Genomic DNA, 15,231 nt, shown 5'->3' with positions numbered 1-15,231 from the left:
GTGCTGCCCGGGACTAGGAGACTGGTACTGGGAACACCGGGGACCCGACGAAGCTCGCTACTGAGGAGTGGAATCATATTCCCCACACCGGTTACCAGTGAGGGGGTATGATATGATTCCAATATGTTTGACACCAAACATGATAGGGTTTGTTTCAGCCATTTTAGAGTTGCTCATCACGCGGTCACATAATGCCACTCTATATGTTGCAAATGGCTGCCTCACTGACAATTCGGGAGAATGCACTACGTAGGCTGCAGGGGTGTTTTGCAATGTACACATCGTAAAAGCAGAAATCACCACTCTCATAGACACGGGCTCTTCCATGAATGTCATGAACATTACCCAATTCAACAAACTTTCACAACATCCACAAATAACCAGCACCAGGGAAACTATACATATGGAAGACTGAACCGCTTCCTCTAAGAGGAGCAATCAGTGTCACTGTAGCAAGTGAGGGCCAGACCACGCAAGACAAGTTCCACGTAACCAAAGGTAGCACCGGCACTCTCCTCAGGTGGCACACAGCGGAGGACCTCCGGCTGGTGTTCTTTGCTCACCAAGTACATGTCTCTCACGCAGTGGGCATCCTCGAGGAGTTCCCTTAGTTGTTTCAAGGCCTGGGATGCCTTGAGTGAGGGCCCGAAAGTCTAGCTGTACATTGATAAAAACCATCCGACCCACTGTCCTCCAGCACAGAAGAGTGCCCTTTCACCTATGCCCAAGATAGACCTGAACACCGGCTGAAGATTGGTGAAGCGAGCTTGATATCCCACGCCTCATCTGTGGGATATTATCTGCAGTAGAAATCTTTCATGACGTCATCTGAGAAACACCATCTGGGCTAATGAGCATATCCAACGTCAACAATGACAACCTAATCCATTCAGAAACATTAGAAGACTGTCACATGAGACTGAGAGCTATGCTGCAGAGAGTAGCTGATACAGGGCTCACCCTCCACAGAAAGAAATGTTCCTTTTTTTACACTAACTCAGTTGAGCATTTTTGCTATTGATACTCCATTGAAGGTCTACAAGTTGATTCCAAGAGGCTAGATGCAATTAGGAAGCCAGCTGTCAAGCAGAATGTGTCTGAAGTCAGAAGCTTCCTCTGCATGGCAAACTACTGCAGGCGGTTCATTCCCAATCTGTCCATACTATCAGAACCAGTCTGTGCCCTGACCAAACATGATTGCCTCTGGGACTGGAACAATCGGGCGGAACAGGCCTTCAGAAAGTGATTGCTCCTAACTGGCAAAACAATGGTCTAATTTGATGCCCGGCACAAAGCAGGACTAGTTGCAGATGCCAGACCAGTGGGTCTGGGTGCAATCCTACTACAAGGAAAGGAAGAAGGATCCTATCTCACCATCAAAAACACGAGCAGGGCACTCACCGACACCGAGACCTGCTATCCCCAGGTTGAGAGGGATGAACTGGTGATCCGATGGGCATGCCAGCACTTCCACCTATATCTCTGTGGACAGAAGTTCCATGCCATGAATACCCACAAGCCCCTAGTACATCTCTTTATCGGTACTGCCAGGAATGGGCCACCTCGTATCGAACGATGGGCTGTGCAGCTCTAACATAAACTCCTTCGAATTCACATACCGGCAAGACATAAACAACCCAGCGGATTATCGTTCCCGACACCTGACAGCAGCACCAGTCGACCGCAACCCCTCAGGGGCAGATGAATGAGCCGAAGAATTTGTACAGATGATAATGCGCGAGTCATGCCCAAAAGCCCGATCACTGGATGAAATCCATGAGGCTGATGCAAGACACACCAGCATAGACAAAGTCAAGGAAGCCTTGCACATACGACCATGGAAGATTTTTTTAGATGGTGCAATAGCCCTCCGAATGGACGAGCAAGCAGCAAGGAATAAATTATGGAGCGTGCGGAATGAACTTAGCACTAGCAGCATCGGACTCCTGTTAAGGGGACGCCAAATAGTGATGCCTCAAAGCTTATGGGCCAGAGTCGTAAAACTGGTGCACCAAGGACACCACGGGATTGAAAAAACAAAAGCACAGCTCAGAGACAATGTATGGTTCCCAAGGATGGATAAGTTGATCGACCATCTGCCACTCCTGTATCATCACAAATAGGGGCTCACCCAATGCACCAGTAATCACTGAGGAAGCCTGCACAATACCGTAGTCATGTGTTAGCATGGACTTTTGGCAGTTTCCCTGATGGCAGGATCACCACCGTAGTCATAGACAGTCACACCAAGTTCCCTCTGATAAAGCTTGTCAGATCCATTGAGAATGGGAAAGAATGTCAAGCCCGTGCTTGAGAAGGTATTCGCACTCATCGGCCTCCACGAGGAAATGAAAACAGGCAATGGCCCCCTTGTTAAGGACAAGTTTTCCATTCATACCTACAAAGCCTGCACAACCGACACTGGAAGATAACCCCACAGTGATCTCAAGCGAATGGAGCGCTTCATGTGCACCCTGAAAAGAGCCCTCAGGATTGGGGAGGAGAGAGGGGAATACACTGAGTGCTGCCTACACCGGTTCCTGAGAGCTTACAGGCACCTCACAGCACCACAGGGTATGCTCCAAGCGATCTGTTAATAAGATGGCACACGAGACATCATCCCAGCCTGGCCCGGCCGGAGCCACATAGAAATAGACATTTAAGTCACCCAAGAGAAATGACAAGCCACTAACGACAGGGCCAGCAAAAACTGAAGAGTGAGGGTCTCTGAACGAGCGCGTGGTGATCTGGTAGTACTGAAAGATCGTCGTTCCAGATAGAAATTTTCCTGACAAAGGCATGTGGGAAAAAAACAACATCAAGCAGAGAATAGTGGCTGCTTGGCGTGGTCAGACTACGGTGTCACGCAATGTATTATGGTTCAAATGAGTCAAGAACCAGACGAATGGGCAAGAAGTCAACCAACACGCAGCTGAAGAAACTTACACATCAGAAGCGGTTGTCTCCAAGCCCCTCAGAGACATGTCACCATCCAGTCTTGAATCAACAGTTGTGATCGTGTCCAGACAGGTACCCACGGGCCAGCCCAGCAGACCTGAACGGCGGGCCCACAAGGAGCAAGGTAGAGAGCGGTCGCAGCTAGAGGTATGTCTCCTGCCCAATCCGGCACCCATCCAGAGACTAAAAGACTAAGTATGTGATGTTTAAATTTAATGGCTTACCAATAATTAAGTAATGTTGGCAAAAGTTGGAGGCGATGTAGAGTGCCACCTGGCCTCTATGGTACAATGTTGCACGTTAAGAACCAGAGGGCCGGGCAAGGCCCAAAAGTATTAATAAAATCAGAGTGAACGCTTGTGGTTCACTAGAAGACACAGTAACCCTGTGTGTGCATATCGGCTGTTGTCAAGCGTTGTGGCCCATGCCACGAGGTGCATACAGACCTCACAGTTGGGGTCATCTCAACCACTGCACAATTTATGCTTTAAAAAATAATCCAATCTTTGCCTATTATTTTTAAACATTTGTGATAATAAAGTAACATCTAGTACCCCTTTGTCACACTGTCTGTAAGCAATATCCACAATAAAATACTGGTAAACTCACTACTATTATTTTAATTACTTTACATTTCTTTTTACTATTTTAAGAGATATACTGAATTTTGCGATATACGGTTTTTACTGTTAACATATTTCCAGTCAGTCAACCTTGACTTAAGGTCATTGGTAATAATCGTGTTAATCATAAGAAACATAATAATTTAGAGAACACAAAATGAAGACAGTTGTTGCCGCATATTTTCTGTGAGTATGCTTTCTCTACCACCTCCTAATCAGCGCCACATTGTTCATATGGAAACGAAATGTTAGCTGCTGTCCTCCTGGAGACATCAGCTCCACTGAATTAGAATGTCAACGTAAACGTCACCTAATTGTGTTAAAGAACGACAGACCTTCAACGACCATTGTTAAGAAAATAATATTCTAATACGTGTGCACGGGCATTTCTTTCTTTCCCCTTGAATACGTCTGGTAATTGCTCCGCCTCCACTACAGTGATATATATGTCCCAGGCTCGCTTTTTTCTCCACAGCGTAGTGCATTGTTTTTTTATAACACCTCCTTGTATGCAAGAAGTGCTACGGGAAAGATGCGCGCGGCAAAAGACGGGGAGGGGATATAATTCCGCCACCTAAACAAGCACGCTGTATGTATCCCCTATGTGCCATACCACTTTCACCTCTGTAATGCGGACACGCCTGGATCGGTGACTGCCCTCTAAACAATGACGGAGGCACATGCGCGTCGCCTATTGGGCCACATAACTGTCAATCCCGGTGTTTGCGATAACTGCGTAACGCCCATCCACTGCCCGCGCGGTGGGTGTGTCCCTCCGTCTGAAAAATAGTGGGTGACCTGCTTCCAAGCACAGGACGGCTACTTGAGGGAGCGTGTCTGGCGCTCGCTCCTTGGAAAAGGACCTGGCGCGCGCTGCGAGGAGGATTCAGACCAGGTAAAGGATGTGGTATTTTTCTTCCAGAATTTTTAGAGCGCGCGGTTAAGGATGAACCTGCATGTGGGGAGCGCCTGACCCAGAAAAGAAGTGAGCTATGCTTAACAGCGACTGCGAAAGGGGTTTCCATTTCTTTAGTTTGGGATGCCGCGCCAACGAGAAAGGGGGACTTCAATGTTGAGATTATGAAAATATCAAACGCAGTCTGTCATCAGATTAATTTTTGCAGAGATTTAAAAAAAAAAAGATAAATCCGTTTTTTTCTGCATTTTATTTTTTGTAACCGTGCACGTTTTCCTTCTGAAGTTATGACCGGAATTTTGTTTTAATAATCATTTGGCATCAACATATTGTTCCTATATGTGGAATCCAGTCTGTGAAGAACAGGGAGGACAGTACAGAAAATAGATGGTGATCATAGATGTTCCTGTTTGTGAGAAACGTGTAATATATTTAGGTCATCTGTCATATAACAGATTTACATAATCTGGTTACTTTTTTATTTGTACATGTTGCATGCAAGCACCTATATTGTTAATCACTAGATCTAGAACCTCAACAATATAAGGGTTTCAGACCGTCCTGATGTTATGTACTGCTATAAATCTTATAATTTATGGATGAAATACCAAATCCAGAGTAGAATACACCAGTGGCATTTCTTACAACATAATGTGCCGTGGTGGACGAATTTCTGCTGGTGGATTTTCCTCTAAATATAACACTTTCTACAAAAATTAGAAGTTTTCCTTTACTACCCAAAACTAAACCAAGTCATAAATGTTGATCCAGTTTTTCTTGAGAAGGTTGTAAATAGAGGTGAAGAGAAGGAGGGCACAGGGACCGAGGCAAGATGCTGCGAGTGAGCGTGAATGAGAGGTGTAAACAGATGAAAGATAGTTGCAATACAAAAGGCATGTAGATGTTGCACGTAAACAAAACCAAATCATGGGAATATCACATATAAAAAAATAAAAACTTGTTAGCCGGGAGAACATAGGCTTAAGGTTCTAGGGATCAAACTGCTGTTCTTTTTCAAGAAGTGCCTAATACTGGTGTCTAGGCTGTTCCGATGCAGGCCCAATTTTTGGTGGATAAGGCAATAGATTATAGGGTGAAGAGTGATTTGTCCAGGATCGTGTGTTTATAGGTGGAGAAGCTGGAATTGGTGACACTTTTTAGCAAGCAGTTCCTCCATCTAAAACCATAGTATGCTATGAACCTCATAATGCCACATTGAATCTTCTGCTTGACAGCTATTTTGTGAGAGACTTGGGAACGATTAATTATGATTTTATGCATTCTAAATATGCAAGATGTTGAGTGGGATGCATTCCAACAGTCTTACAGAACAGGAGTATGAAATGTAATGTGTATGGATTAGGCTGAACGCCCAGGAATAGAGAGAATTAACACTACACCTTCTGAAATATATTGCAACTATAGCTAAGCGGTGAGGACCTTCATAAGTGAGATCAACATCCAGCATGACTTATCAGGGAAGCTGTAGAGTGATTTCAGCTTTTTGGAGTCTGGACAGAAACTGTCTTTAAATTCAGGAAAGACCCTAGCTTTTTCATATACAGTAGACAAGCTACAGATAACTAATTTGAAAATTACATTTATTTGTGTCACTTTGAAAGATGACGGAAACCGTCTTTATCTTTCGTGCCTTCTTAAAATTGTATGTAAAAAATGCACACACAAGTCATGTGAGGTTTTCAGTTTGAATAGTTAACCTTTTTTAATATAAAAACCCAGATCAATTTACAGAGATGTGTCCTCTTTAGCATGACTGTGGAAACAGTGATTTTCTCAACAGACTGGTCTGTCTGCCCAAGGGCACCAAAAGGCTTTTTTCCTTGGTTGTCAATAATGCAAGCCAAAAAAAATTCCCATTCCCCTGGATAAATTTCCCTTGGTCTTTGGACGTGTAGGCAGCCTGTGGATCTCCAGGCCTGCAAAACAGTCAAGGCCATCACCAACCCTCTTGTAGGCATAGTTCACAGGGATAGATTGGTATGGAGTTTCCCTCAAACCTGCCAGAGACTCTGGACGGTAAATTTGGATATGTGCGATCCCTTGCTTCTCTTCCAAAAAATCAAAGACAAACAAAATTATACATTTTGCAAGTATTTATTCCACACTAGCTTAGTCCATAAAAATGCAATTCTTCTAAGCAAAAGTAAGCAACACATTAGCTTAGGTGAGTATTAGAAAAGTGCACATATAGTACATACCTAATATCTTATTGTGAGCTAACAAAAGCTTCATTTAATTCTCTGTTGATCTTCTAAAATGTATCTAATCCCCTCATACTCCACCGTTATGTAGCGCATCCTTCATGTAGTTGGAAGTCAGACCTTACGGGCAGGATGCTCTGCTGTCCGGCATAGTCTTCCCTAGAATCAAAAAAGTCCTCTTTGAGATATTAAAGCCTGGTATTTTTATACAATATTTCGCTCTTAAAATGTGACAATTGTCATCATCTGCTCCCTCATCGGACATCTGGTCCCAGTGTGAGAAGTTATACGTGCATGAGGGGATGAGAAAATGAGTGCTCATTCTGTGCATGTGATTGAGCTCAGTAACAAGCAGTCACTTATAAGGTTCCTGAATATTAACAATGACAAACATTAATAAGGTTACCTTTAAATTAAGTATTATGTATTCCAGCAATTACAAACCATGACCCAGCTCAAAATGTTCACAATATGAATTTATTAGTACACAACCATTTCTTAAAACCTTACTACCAAGCAGGGGTCGCAGGTAATAGCTTACAAATGGTAAACATTGAGCTGCAATGCATCCCTCCCAAGGGTTGCCCTCGGGGGTGCACTGACTGTCATCACCTGGCATGTTAAAACAAAGTGCTCAGTCTGGGCTTTTGTTGTAGTTTTACTGCTAATAGACACAAAAGATGGATGACTCGTCTATGCCTTATCATGAATAAGACTAATATTTTTACTTTTCATAAATGTTGATAAACAGTGACATTTAAAGGCATACAGATAAATATATTCGAACAAATAAAGAATATCATTCGGTTTTTAAGTTATTCTCAAAGTTCATTTCAACAGTAATGCAAACATAATATTTTATGCAGAAATTAAAAAGACTGCTGTGACCACCCCTGTGCGACAGTGAGCTACGAAGTGCCGCACACCCAATTAGTACCATAGCATTAACCAGAGCCCCACCACAAAAAAACAGTCATGAATGCTGACATTTAACAGATTTTGTTTGTAAACAGGGGACTGAATTCTTTATTTGGATTCAGCAACACTAGTTCCATTAAAGTTTAATATTTAGAAGAATAGTCCCAATTCTTTTATCTACTTATGGTAACAGCTTATAAAAGTAGGGGATTGCTGGGAGAATAATGCTTTTCATCCCCAGGGACACTTTGGGCCTCATTGACAATGAAATGACGCAGCACGGCGCCCAAGCCATTTTGCTGCGCTGAGCCACGTCATTTTAAAAGCACAGGGATATGTCATGTTTGCAACAATATGACGCATCGCTGTGCTTTCCCCTGCGCTGGCGCACAATTGGCTGCTATGCGCCAACGCACTGCATTGGGGGGATGATTGTGTGCAGGAAGGAACACCTTCCTGCACCAAAACAATATTGGGTGGCATTTTCCTCTTTATATGCGTGCTGAATGCAGCACGCATAGAAAGAGGACAAAAAGAGGCGAAATAAAAGTATTTATCGGCGTAGCATTCTGACAGATTCCCAGCTTTACAAAACATTGTAAATCTGGAAATGTGTCAGGTTACATGGATGTTGCGTAGGAACACCCATGTAACGCCTCTTTCACGCAGAGTAATGAATTTGTGAAAGGGACCCATATTTACATGGCCATAAAAAGTCATCCAGGGTGATTTAACGTGGCCTTGTAAATATGGGCAGGCCCATTGCGCTGCGGTTGCGTAAAAAACAGTGATGCATCGGCGGCGCAACAGGCTTGCAAATGAGGACCATTGTTTCTAAACAGTTTCTGTCTTTCTGAGATTCCATCCATCTGATAAGGAGTGTGCAGGGTCTTGGTGTTGATTGTGATTTAAAAGAGATGGGGAAAAAGTATTGGAAATAACACTACATCAGCGGCACTTGTTCTGACCAAATTTGTTGTGATTGGAGCCTGGGGCTTCATAGTAAGTAGCTGCTGGAGCCCACTTCGGCTCACTGCATACTTTGACTCCACCACATGCACCTTACAAACGGACAATGTAAGAGTTAAACCTTCATAAGACTTAAATAACCCTAAACAACACCATGTCTTTAATAACTCATCCTTCGGCCACAGTTTTAATGTGCTGCACAGGAAATAATGTCTAGGAAAGAAAACCATGAAACCCCAGCTCCTTCCTAGCCAGACATATAACCCAAATGTATTATAAATATGCTGTGTCAAGCACAGTAGAGTTTAACAAGAGACTGTTGACCAATTGTTGTTCCATGTGTCTCAATGCACAAGTGTATTCATGACCAGAGGTGGGCAAAACAAAGTAAGCAGATTGTGAAATCCGTCTATTTTATCAAAGGAAACTGGGGCTGTAAAAACTGACTGTATCCACTGTGCAGGTGACCTAGGGTAACTGGCAAATTTCAGGAAGTTAGCGTAGTCCCTTGGGTCTTTATCAATGTTGGTTCTCTTGTGCGTTTATGATCTTCTGAGTTTTGAGTGTCATTTCAACATCTTTAAGACTCTTATTCCAGGGCTCCACAATCACTATGATGAGTCTTTATTTTATTATCAGACAAGTGTGTTAAGAAAATCAAAGGTGGCTGGTTACCAAATGCCAGAGGGTTTACAATGCCCATTAACCTCCCTAGGGACAGGTATAGCCCTGTCTTGAATATTTATTTGCTTTCATGGGGAATCTGTCTACTGCTAGGTATGTTTTCCCGGCTGTTTCCTTGCATAGTTCACCCTTGCCTGCCCTAGGGCAGTTGTACTTCTGGTATCAGGGGAATGATCAGGATGCCCTTCTTTCTGAACTACCCATTTAGTCCTGCAGCTACACCACTATTCAGCCCTGCCCAAGGTCACTAATTGCCCTATGATCTCTTCTTCAGTTGTTATTGCATTTTATTGCTCCAGAAAGAATGCCATAACTTTGGTTATACAAATGGCTGGAAGTGTGTGGCAGGAATAAAATACTGGAAATGTCTTCCGATTTGGTTGCTGCTACTATTGATTAGCCCACACTAGGCTTGTGCTTTCGTCTGCCCTTCTCTTTATTTTCCACACCTCTTTAAGAAATGAAGCTTTTTTGTTTGTTACTTCTGGCTGCTGATCTGCTAGTAGTCAGACCATCGGTGTTACATTTCCCAGTCCTGTGTCCTGCATCTTCCTATTCAAAGGAGTGTAATAAATTGAACTGATCATTTGAAAGGAGGGCCTCACTTCCAGGTATGTCCTCATAGATTTCAAATGTCGCTTGGGGCTTATCACAGAGCATAGAGTTGTGAATCTGGCTGTTCAACATACCAATGGGTTTACATGTCTCTACTTCTCTCGCTACGTGGTATCAAGCATTTCCGTTCACCCCCCCCCCCCCCCCCCCCATAATATTTCCTCTGTCAGTGCTCACTGGAATTATACTAGTATTATAACTCTTATGCTATTTATAGTGTAGAGGAGAAATGTCCAAATATTGAGATCAGAGCGCCTTTACAATATGCAAAACCCAATCTTCAGTGGTTTGTGGAAGCAAAAATTAAGGCTGCTAACTAAGGTTTCTCGTTATACTAAAAATGACAAGATTTCAATCTTTTCAGAAGGTGTGTCAGCCTAAGCTGTACGTTTGTTGATTTAGTCAGAGTTAGTGCTAACTCTTGCTGTCACACTTCAGTCACTTACCCAGCTCTGAGATGACATAGTGATTTTCTAACTTTTAGTCTATAACACAGAAAACTCCCGAAATAGATGCAATCTTAGAAATGAAATGTTATGGCGTAGAATGGCTTGTGTATTCACTTTGGTCAATTGATCGATGAAGCTTTTCGCCCTATAGAAACCTCAGACTACCATAGCATCCCAAAACCTGGATACTTCCTTATTTAAAACTGCTTTATTGACATTTGTACTGATAACCTCAATCGAGAATATATGTCATGTCATAACGCTAACTTCTTGCCCACTGCTTTCATGACTGACCTCTTTCACTACATTGAATACTGACGTGTTGTCACGGACATCCATCCCAAGGATGTTGTCCTGCAGGACTGTACATCTGGCACAGAGAAAGCAGCTGGCCTGTATGCCCACAATAAGGGAGCAGCAGCAGTCCCAGGCATGGTCTAGCCCCCGCAGACTGCATTTGTGGGTTCTCGAACCCGTGTAGATCATCCGCATGTCTACCAAGCCCCATACTGATTGAAGCAGATTACAAGGAAGTTACTCTGATGTCTCTTGTTCCAAAAGGCATGGCGGTAGGTGGTCAGGAACTCATGGAGTGCAGTGGAGGCTCTACTCCCATGCTGCTTCAGGGTAGGTACATACTGAACAGATGGAGCTACAAGTGGGTGGATGCTACACAGAGCGGCATGGGCCGTAGGGACATCCACTATGCTTCATCTTTGGAAGTAGTCATGTTAGTTCTACGTTCAAACAAACACACACTAGACCAGTCGCTGAAAGATAAGGCTCTTTCACCCCTACACATCCTCACTACCCCCTCATCTCACTTCTCCCTCTGAACTCAAGCCCTTCTTTCCCCTTTATTATCGCCACACCCCCTTCCATTCTAACTTCACCTTCCACACCATTTCTCACCCCCTTTTATCCCTCATACTCATCCACACTGATCCCAGGAGGGGCACAGCACTAACCCTGGAGTCCCTTTCTGCACTTTTTACCTTCCCATTTACTCCTCTACTTGGTTCCCCCACCTTCCTTTTTTCTCCCAGCCTGTCCCTGATTTTGTTTTTACCTGGCCCTCCTCATATCCCATCACAGGTGCCAAAAGCTCCCTTCCTGTTTAATGGGGAAGGCGATGCACGTGGACAATGGAACTCCCCTCAATCTGAACTTCAAGGGGTGAACTTCTTAGAGAACCAAGTATGGTACAAAGATAGGCTTTTTATGTCTGTACAGTTCACTGTGTGGCCTTTTATTAGGTTGAGTAACGTTTGTATGTTTGCATAATTAAAATATATTTACTAAACATTAAAATCTATATATAAATGTAGTCTGTGTACGCCCTAAGTGCGGGGCATTGGATTCACTAAAAGCTGAACAAATTCTTCGAAAAATAAAACTAAATGTAAAATATACTTTCAAGTTCACATTTGGTGTGTTTTAGATCTCATGTCCATAAAAACATGTACACAAATGAAAACGATAATTAAATTATTCCATTTGTAAAATTCGTACAGCATTGAAATGCCAATGATTGCAAACCTTTTGCATTCTACATTGTGCACACTGCATCAGCACACTTTCTTTACAGAAAACATATAAATAAAACTAAAAAGCAGACGTTGATAGTTACAGAGCGTTATAATTGTGTTAATTACATAATTTTGATTTTTGTTGCAGGTGCCTTTTCATGTGCATTATTGGACCTCATAATTTAAGAACTCCGGAATTTTGAAGAAGTTGCCATGTTCCTGTTCACAAAGGAAAACATATCCACTGGACCCCCTTTTATTGTTCACAAATAGTTGGCCATAAGGAGAACTTTGCCTATCAAATAGCAGTTGGAGACATGGCAGCTTGCCATGAATCAGCCTCAACATCTCAACTTTTGCAGAGCAGCCACAACACGCATGCAAACAAAATGGTGCAGTTAGATCAGCAACTCAGCGATGCTCCAGAAATCTCCATAAGAAGCTGCTCTCCCCCAATATGTCTGATAAAGGGTGACCCAGGAAGGTTTACATCTGGAAAAAACACAGTTCTGGAAGAAGTTGTTGCTCAACATGATGCCAGAGGAAAGCTGCCCGAAGAGACCTGCAACAAATTTACTTCTGAAATAGCTGTGGTCTACCCAAACAAAGATCCTAACTGTTCTTATGAAAACCTTGAAGATGGAACCATTGGTATGGAACATATAGAAAATAAAGTGCAGCCAGAAGAAACACTGCCTAAAAAAAGTTATGTAAATGAAAAGAAATCAAAAAACATCATAACACGTGGTGGTCGGTACGCACGAAAGCCACTAAAGATTTGTTTTAAAAAGAGAAGCAAAGCTCTTAAGAGCGGTTTAAAGTCAGAAAATGATTATGATGCCAGTGATTCTACATTTAAAGAGATGTCTGAACTGCATTTAGAAAATTGTGAGCAATCAAAAACTAAAACAAACACCCATAATAAAAATGGCAAAGATTCACAAAGATGCCAGGGGTCAGGAGGAACCTGGGCCAGTTTCAAAAGCCTCATGAGCCACCGGAAAAAATGGAATTATTCTTCCAAAATGCAATCATGCTTTGCACCTAAGAACCGTAAAGATGTGAAAGTGATGAGCACGTGTCCCCAGAACCTTTTGAAACCATGTCCCCGCTCCAAGCTTAAAATTCCCTGCATCAAGCTCGCTAGAAGCAAAAAGAAGCCAGACGAGTGTGAATTGGCAGATGAAGCTTATTCCACTGCACAAACAATTGTATTGGAAAGTAATCTTAACAAAAATAAGAACAGGCTTAGCGAAGGATTAGACGAGGCCAAATCAAACCGAAGTCAGTCTTTATTTACAGTTGACCTGGAGGATGAGTGTGACCTTTCTAATGAAGAATTAACCAGTAACACCGATCATTCTTCTCAAAAGTGCTTACATTTTACAATGAGGTCGGGATCAAGTCAGCCACCACAGTACTCTTTAGAAGCTGAAATACTTACTCCTGATGCAGTAATCGAAGAAGAACACATTCATCCAGATCAAGAGGCATTACTTCAAGTCAAGGTTGAGCAGTTCTGTGACAGCTCTCATTCTGTAGAAAAATGTCAAGAAAATCAATGGTCTTCAGACTTAGAACAAAGTCCAGCAGTGGCAAAAAACAAAGAACTTCCACATGTACTCGGCAGAGAGAATCAGACGTGGATTGAGAGCATTGATCACGAAGACCCAAACCCATTTACAGACTTGAAAAATCAACATTTGAAACTTTCAATGGTGAATAAAGCTGAAGGCACAAAACAAACTGAAGGTAGCAGTGCTAACTCAGTACTGTATCCTGAAAGAAGTGACACAAATGGTTATGTATGTAGTGAGAATGGCGTATGTGTTGTCTCCATACACACAGATGATCTACACATATCAGACAATAGTACGTGGATCAGCGACACAAAAGGATGTAATGAAAGTTTGTCCAACTTCCATATGAGCTACCAGACGTCCGGAGTGTCAGATGAGTATGAAGAGCTTCTAGCAGACACAGCCTCTTCGTTAGTGAAAGCTGTCATTCAATCGTCCATAGAACAGCTAATTGATGAAATGACATTTGATAATCACGCTCAAACCTTCATTGTACATACATAGAGACTAGAAAGAAGCCACCGGCCCTATTGTTCATTAATGACTTGTACTCAGCTGAAATTACCCAGGCTGGTTAAGGACCGATGGTACTGAAAAACAGCAAAGCCATTCAAATGATCATGAGCTGCATGTAAAAAGTATACAGATGTATATAGTACACAGTAAATGCCATTATAAGGGAACACCTGCTAATAAGAGTGTCATCCTTAGAGAATCAATTTGTTGTTTTACATGTTTTAATTGAGCTGTTCTCTGTGATATTTAGCAAAATAATAAATAGTTTTATACATATATATCTATATCTATATATATATATATATATATATATATATATATATATATATATATATATATATATATATTTACCTATATAATAGCATATTTTTGATGTAGCTCTGTCTGTGTTTTTAAGCAACTATATCAATGTATGCACATTGCTAGATGATGGGGTATATCTTGCCTTGGATTAAGAGAGATGCCATCTAATAACTTTAATTACTGAGTGTCATTTTGCCACTTGAACTGCTCCCTCAATTGAGGACTGTCTTTCTCACCAGACTTCTGTGACAATATCACGTATGCTTGTGGGAAAAACTGAATGTGGAGGGGGTCCTCCCTGCCCTAGTGTGACATCTCAGGAAGATATTCCTGTGTGTAGACATATCCTTGTCTCTTAATTCTCCGCCTGCACAATAACACCCTTCAGTGCAGCCCCACCTCCTGCCTGCCTAGAGGTTTCCCCTCCCTTGCTAATTCTGAAGGGAAGAAATGATACCTCATGAATGCAGAACTTTTAACTACGATGCTGAAGTACCCCCCCTGTTGTGTCTGCCTACCCATCTTACACTAGAGCAAAATGGGTTTCTCCTAAAAGAATTGTGTACCAGCAGCGCTCTGAAGAATGGTGTGACAAAAACTGTTCTCTTGGGTGAGCGGAAGCATCCGCTGGTCTAAAACAGGTACTTAAATCTGGGTATATTTGTCTTCTAAGGCCAATGAAAGATTCAGTACACTCATGCAAAGGGGCTTGAGACCCCCACCACACAAGCTCTCTTTCTCTTCTCTCTCTGTGAACTCTGAACCCAAGAAGCAACTGATTGAACATACACAAGGCACACATGAGTATAAAGTGGTAGATAGCTACCTGTTAGTCAAAAGTGAGGCATTGTGAGGGTCTAATTAAGTTCTTGTGAGAAGAGAGTGAGTCTTTGGGAATCACCGTCTAGGCAGAACGTTCATTTGTGTTGGAACAGTTGTACAGTGCTAA

General features: G+C 42.4%; 1 protein-coding gene across 1 annotated transcript; it reads left to right on the top strand.

Moving 5' to 3' along the window:
• Positions 1 to 4,352: 4,352 nt before the first annotated feature.
• AKAP5 (A-kinase anchoring protein 5) lies at positions 4,353 to 14,255 on the top strand. The gene is made up of 2 exons (XM_078662085.1): positions 4,353 to 4,476; positions 12,032 to 14,255. Exon 2 carries the CDS (start codon positions 12,201 to 12,203, stop codon positions 13,965 to 13,967), a length of 1,767 nt encoding a protein of 588 aa, XP_078518211.1. The 5' UTR covers positions 4,353 to 4,476; positions 12,032 to 12,200; the 3' UTR covers positions 13,968 to 14,255.
• The last annotated feature ends 976 nt before the right edge of the window (positions 14,256 to 15,231 follow it).

This window comes from Lissotriton helveticus, chromosome 9 (genome assembly GCF_964261635.1).
Source record: "Lissotriton helveticus chromosome 9, aLisHel1.1, whole genome shotgun sequence".
NCBI classification, from domain to species: Eukaryota; Metazoa; Chordata; class Amphibia; order Caudata; family Salamandridae; genus Lissotriton; species Lissotriton helveticus.
Note: the sequence above shows the minus strand (reverse complement) of the source record. Positions and strands in the feature narration are given on the sequence as shown.

What these genes read in the sequence shown, in the direction of transcription:
- AKAP5 (XM_078662085.1), top strand. Translation starts at nt 12,201, where the DNA reads ATGGCAGCTTGCCATGAATCAGCCTCAACATCTCAACTTTTGCAGAGC.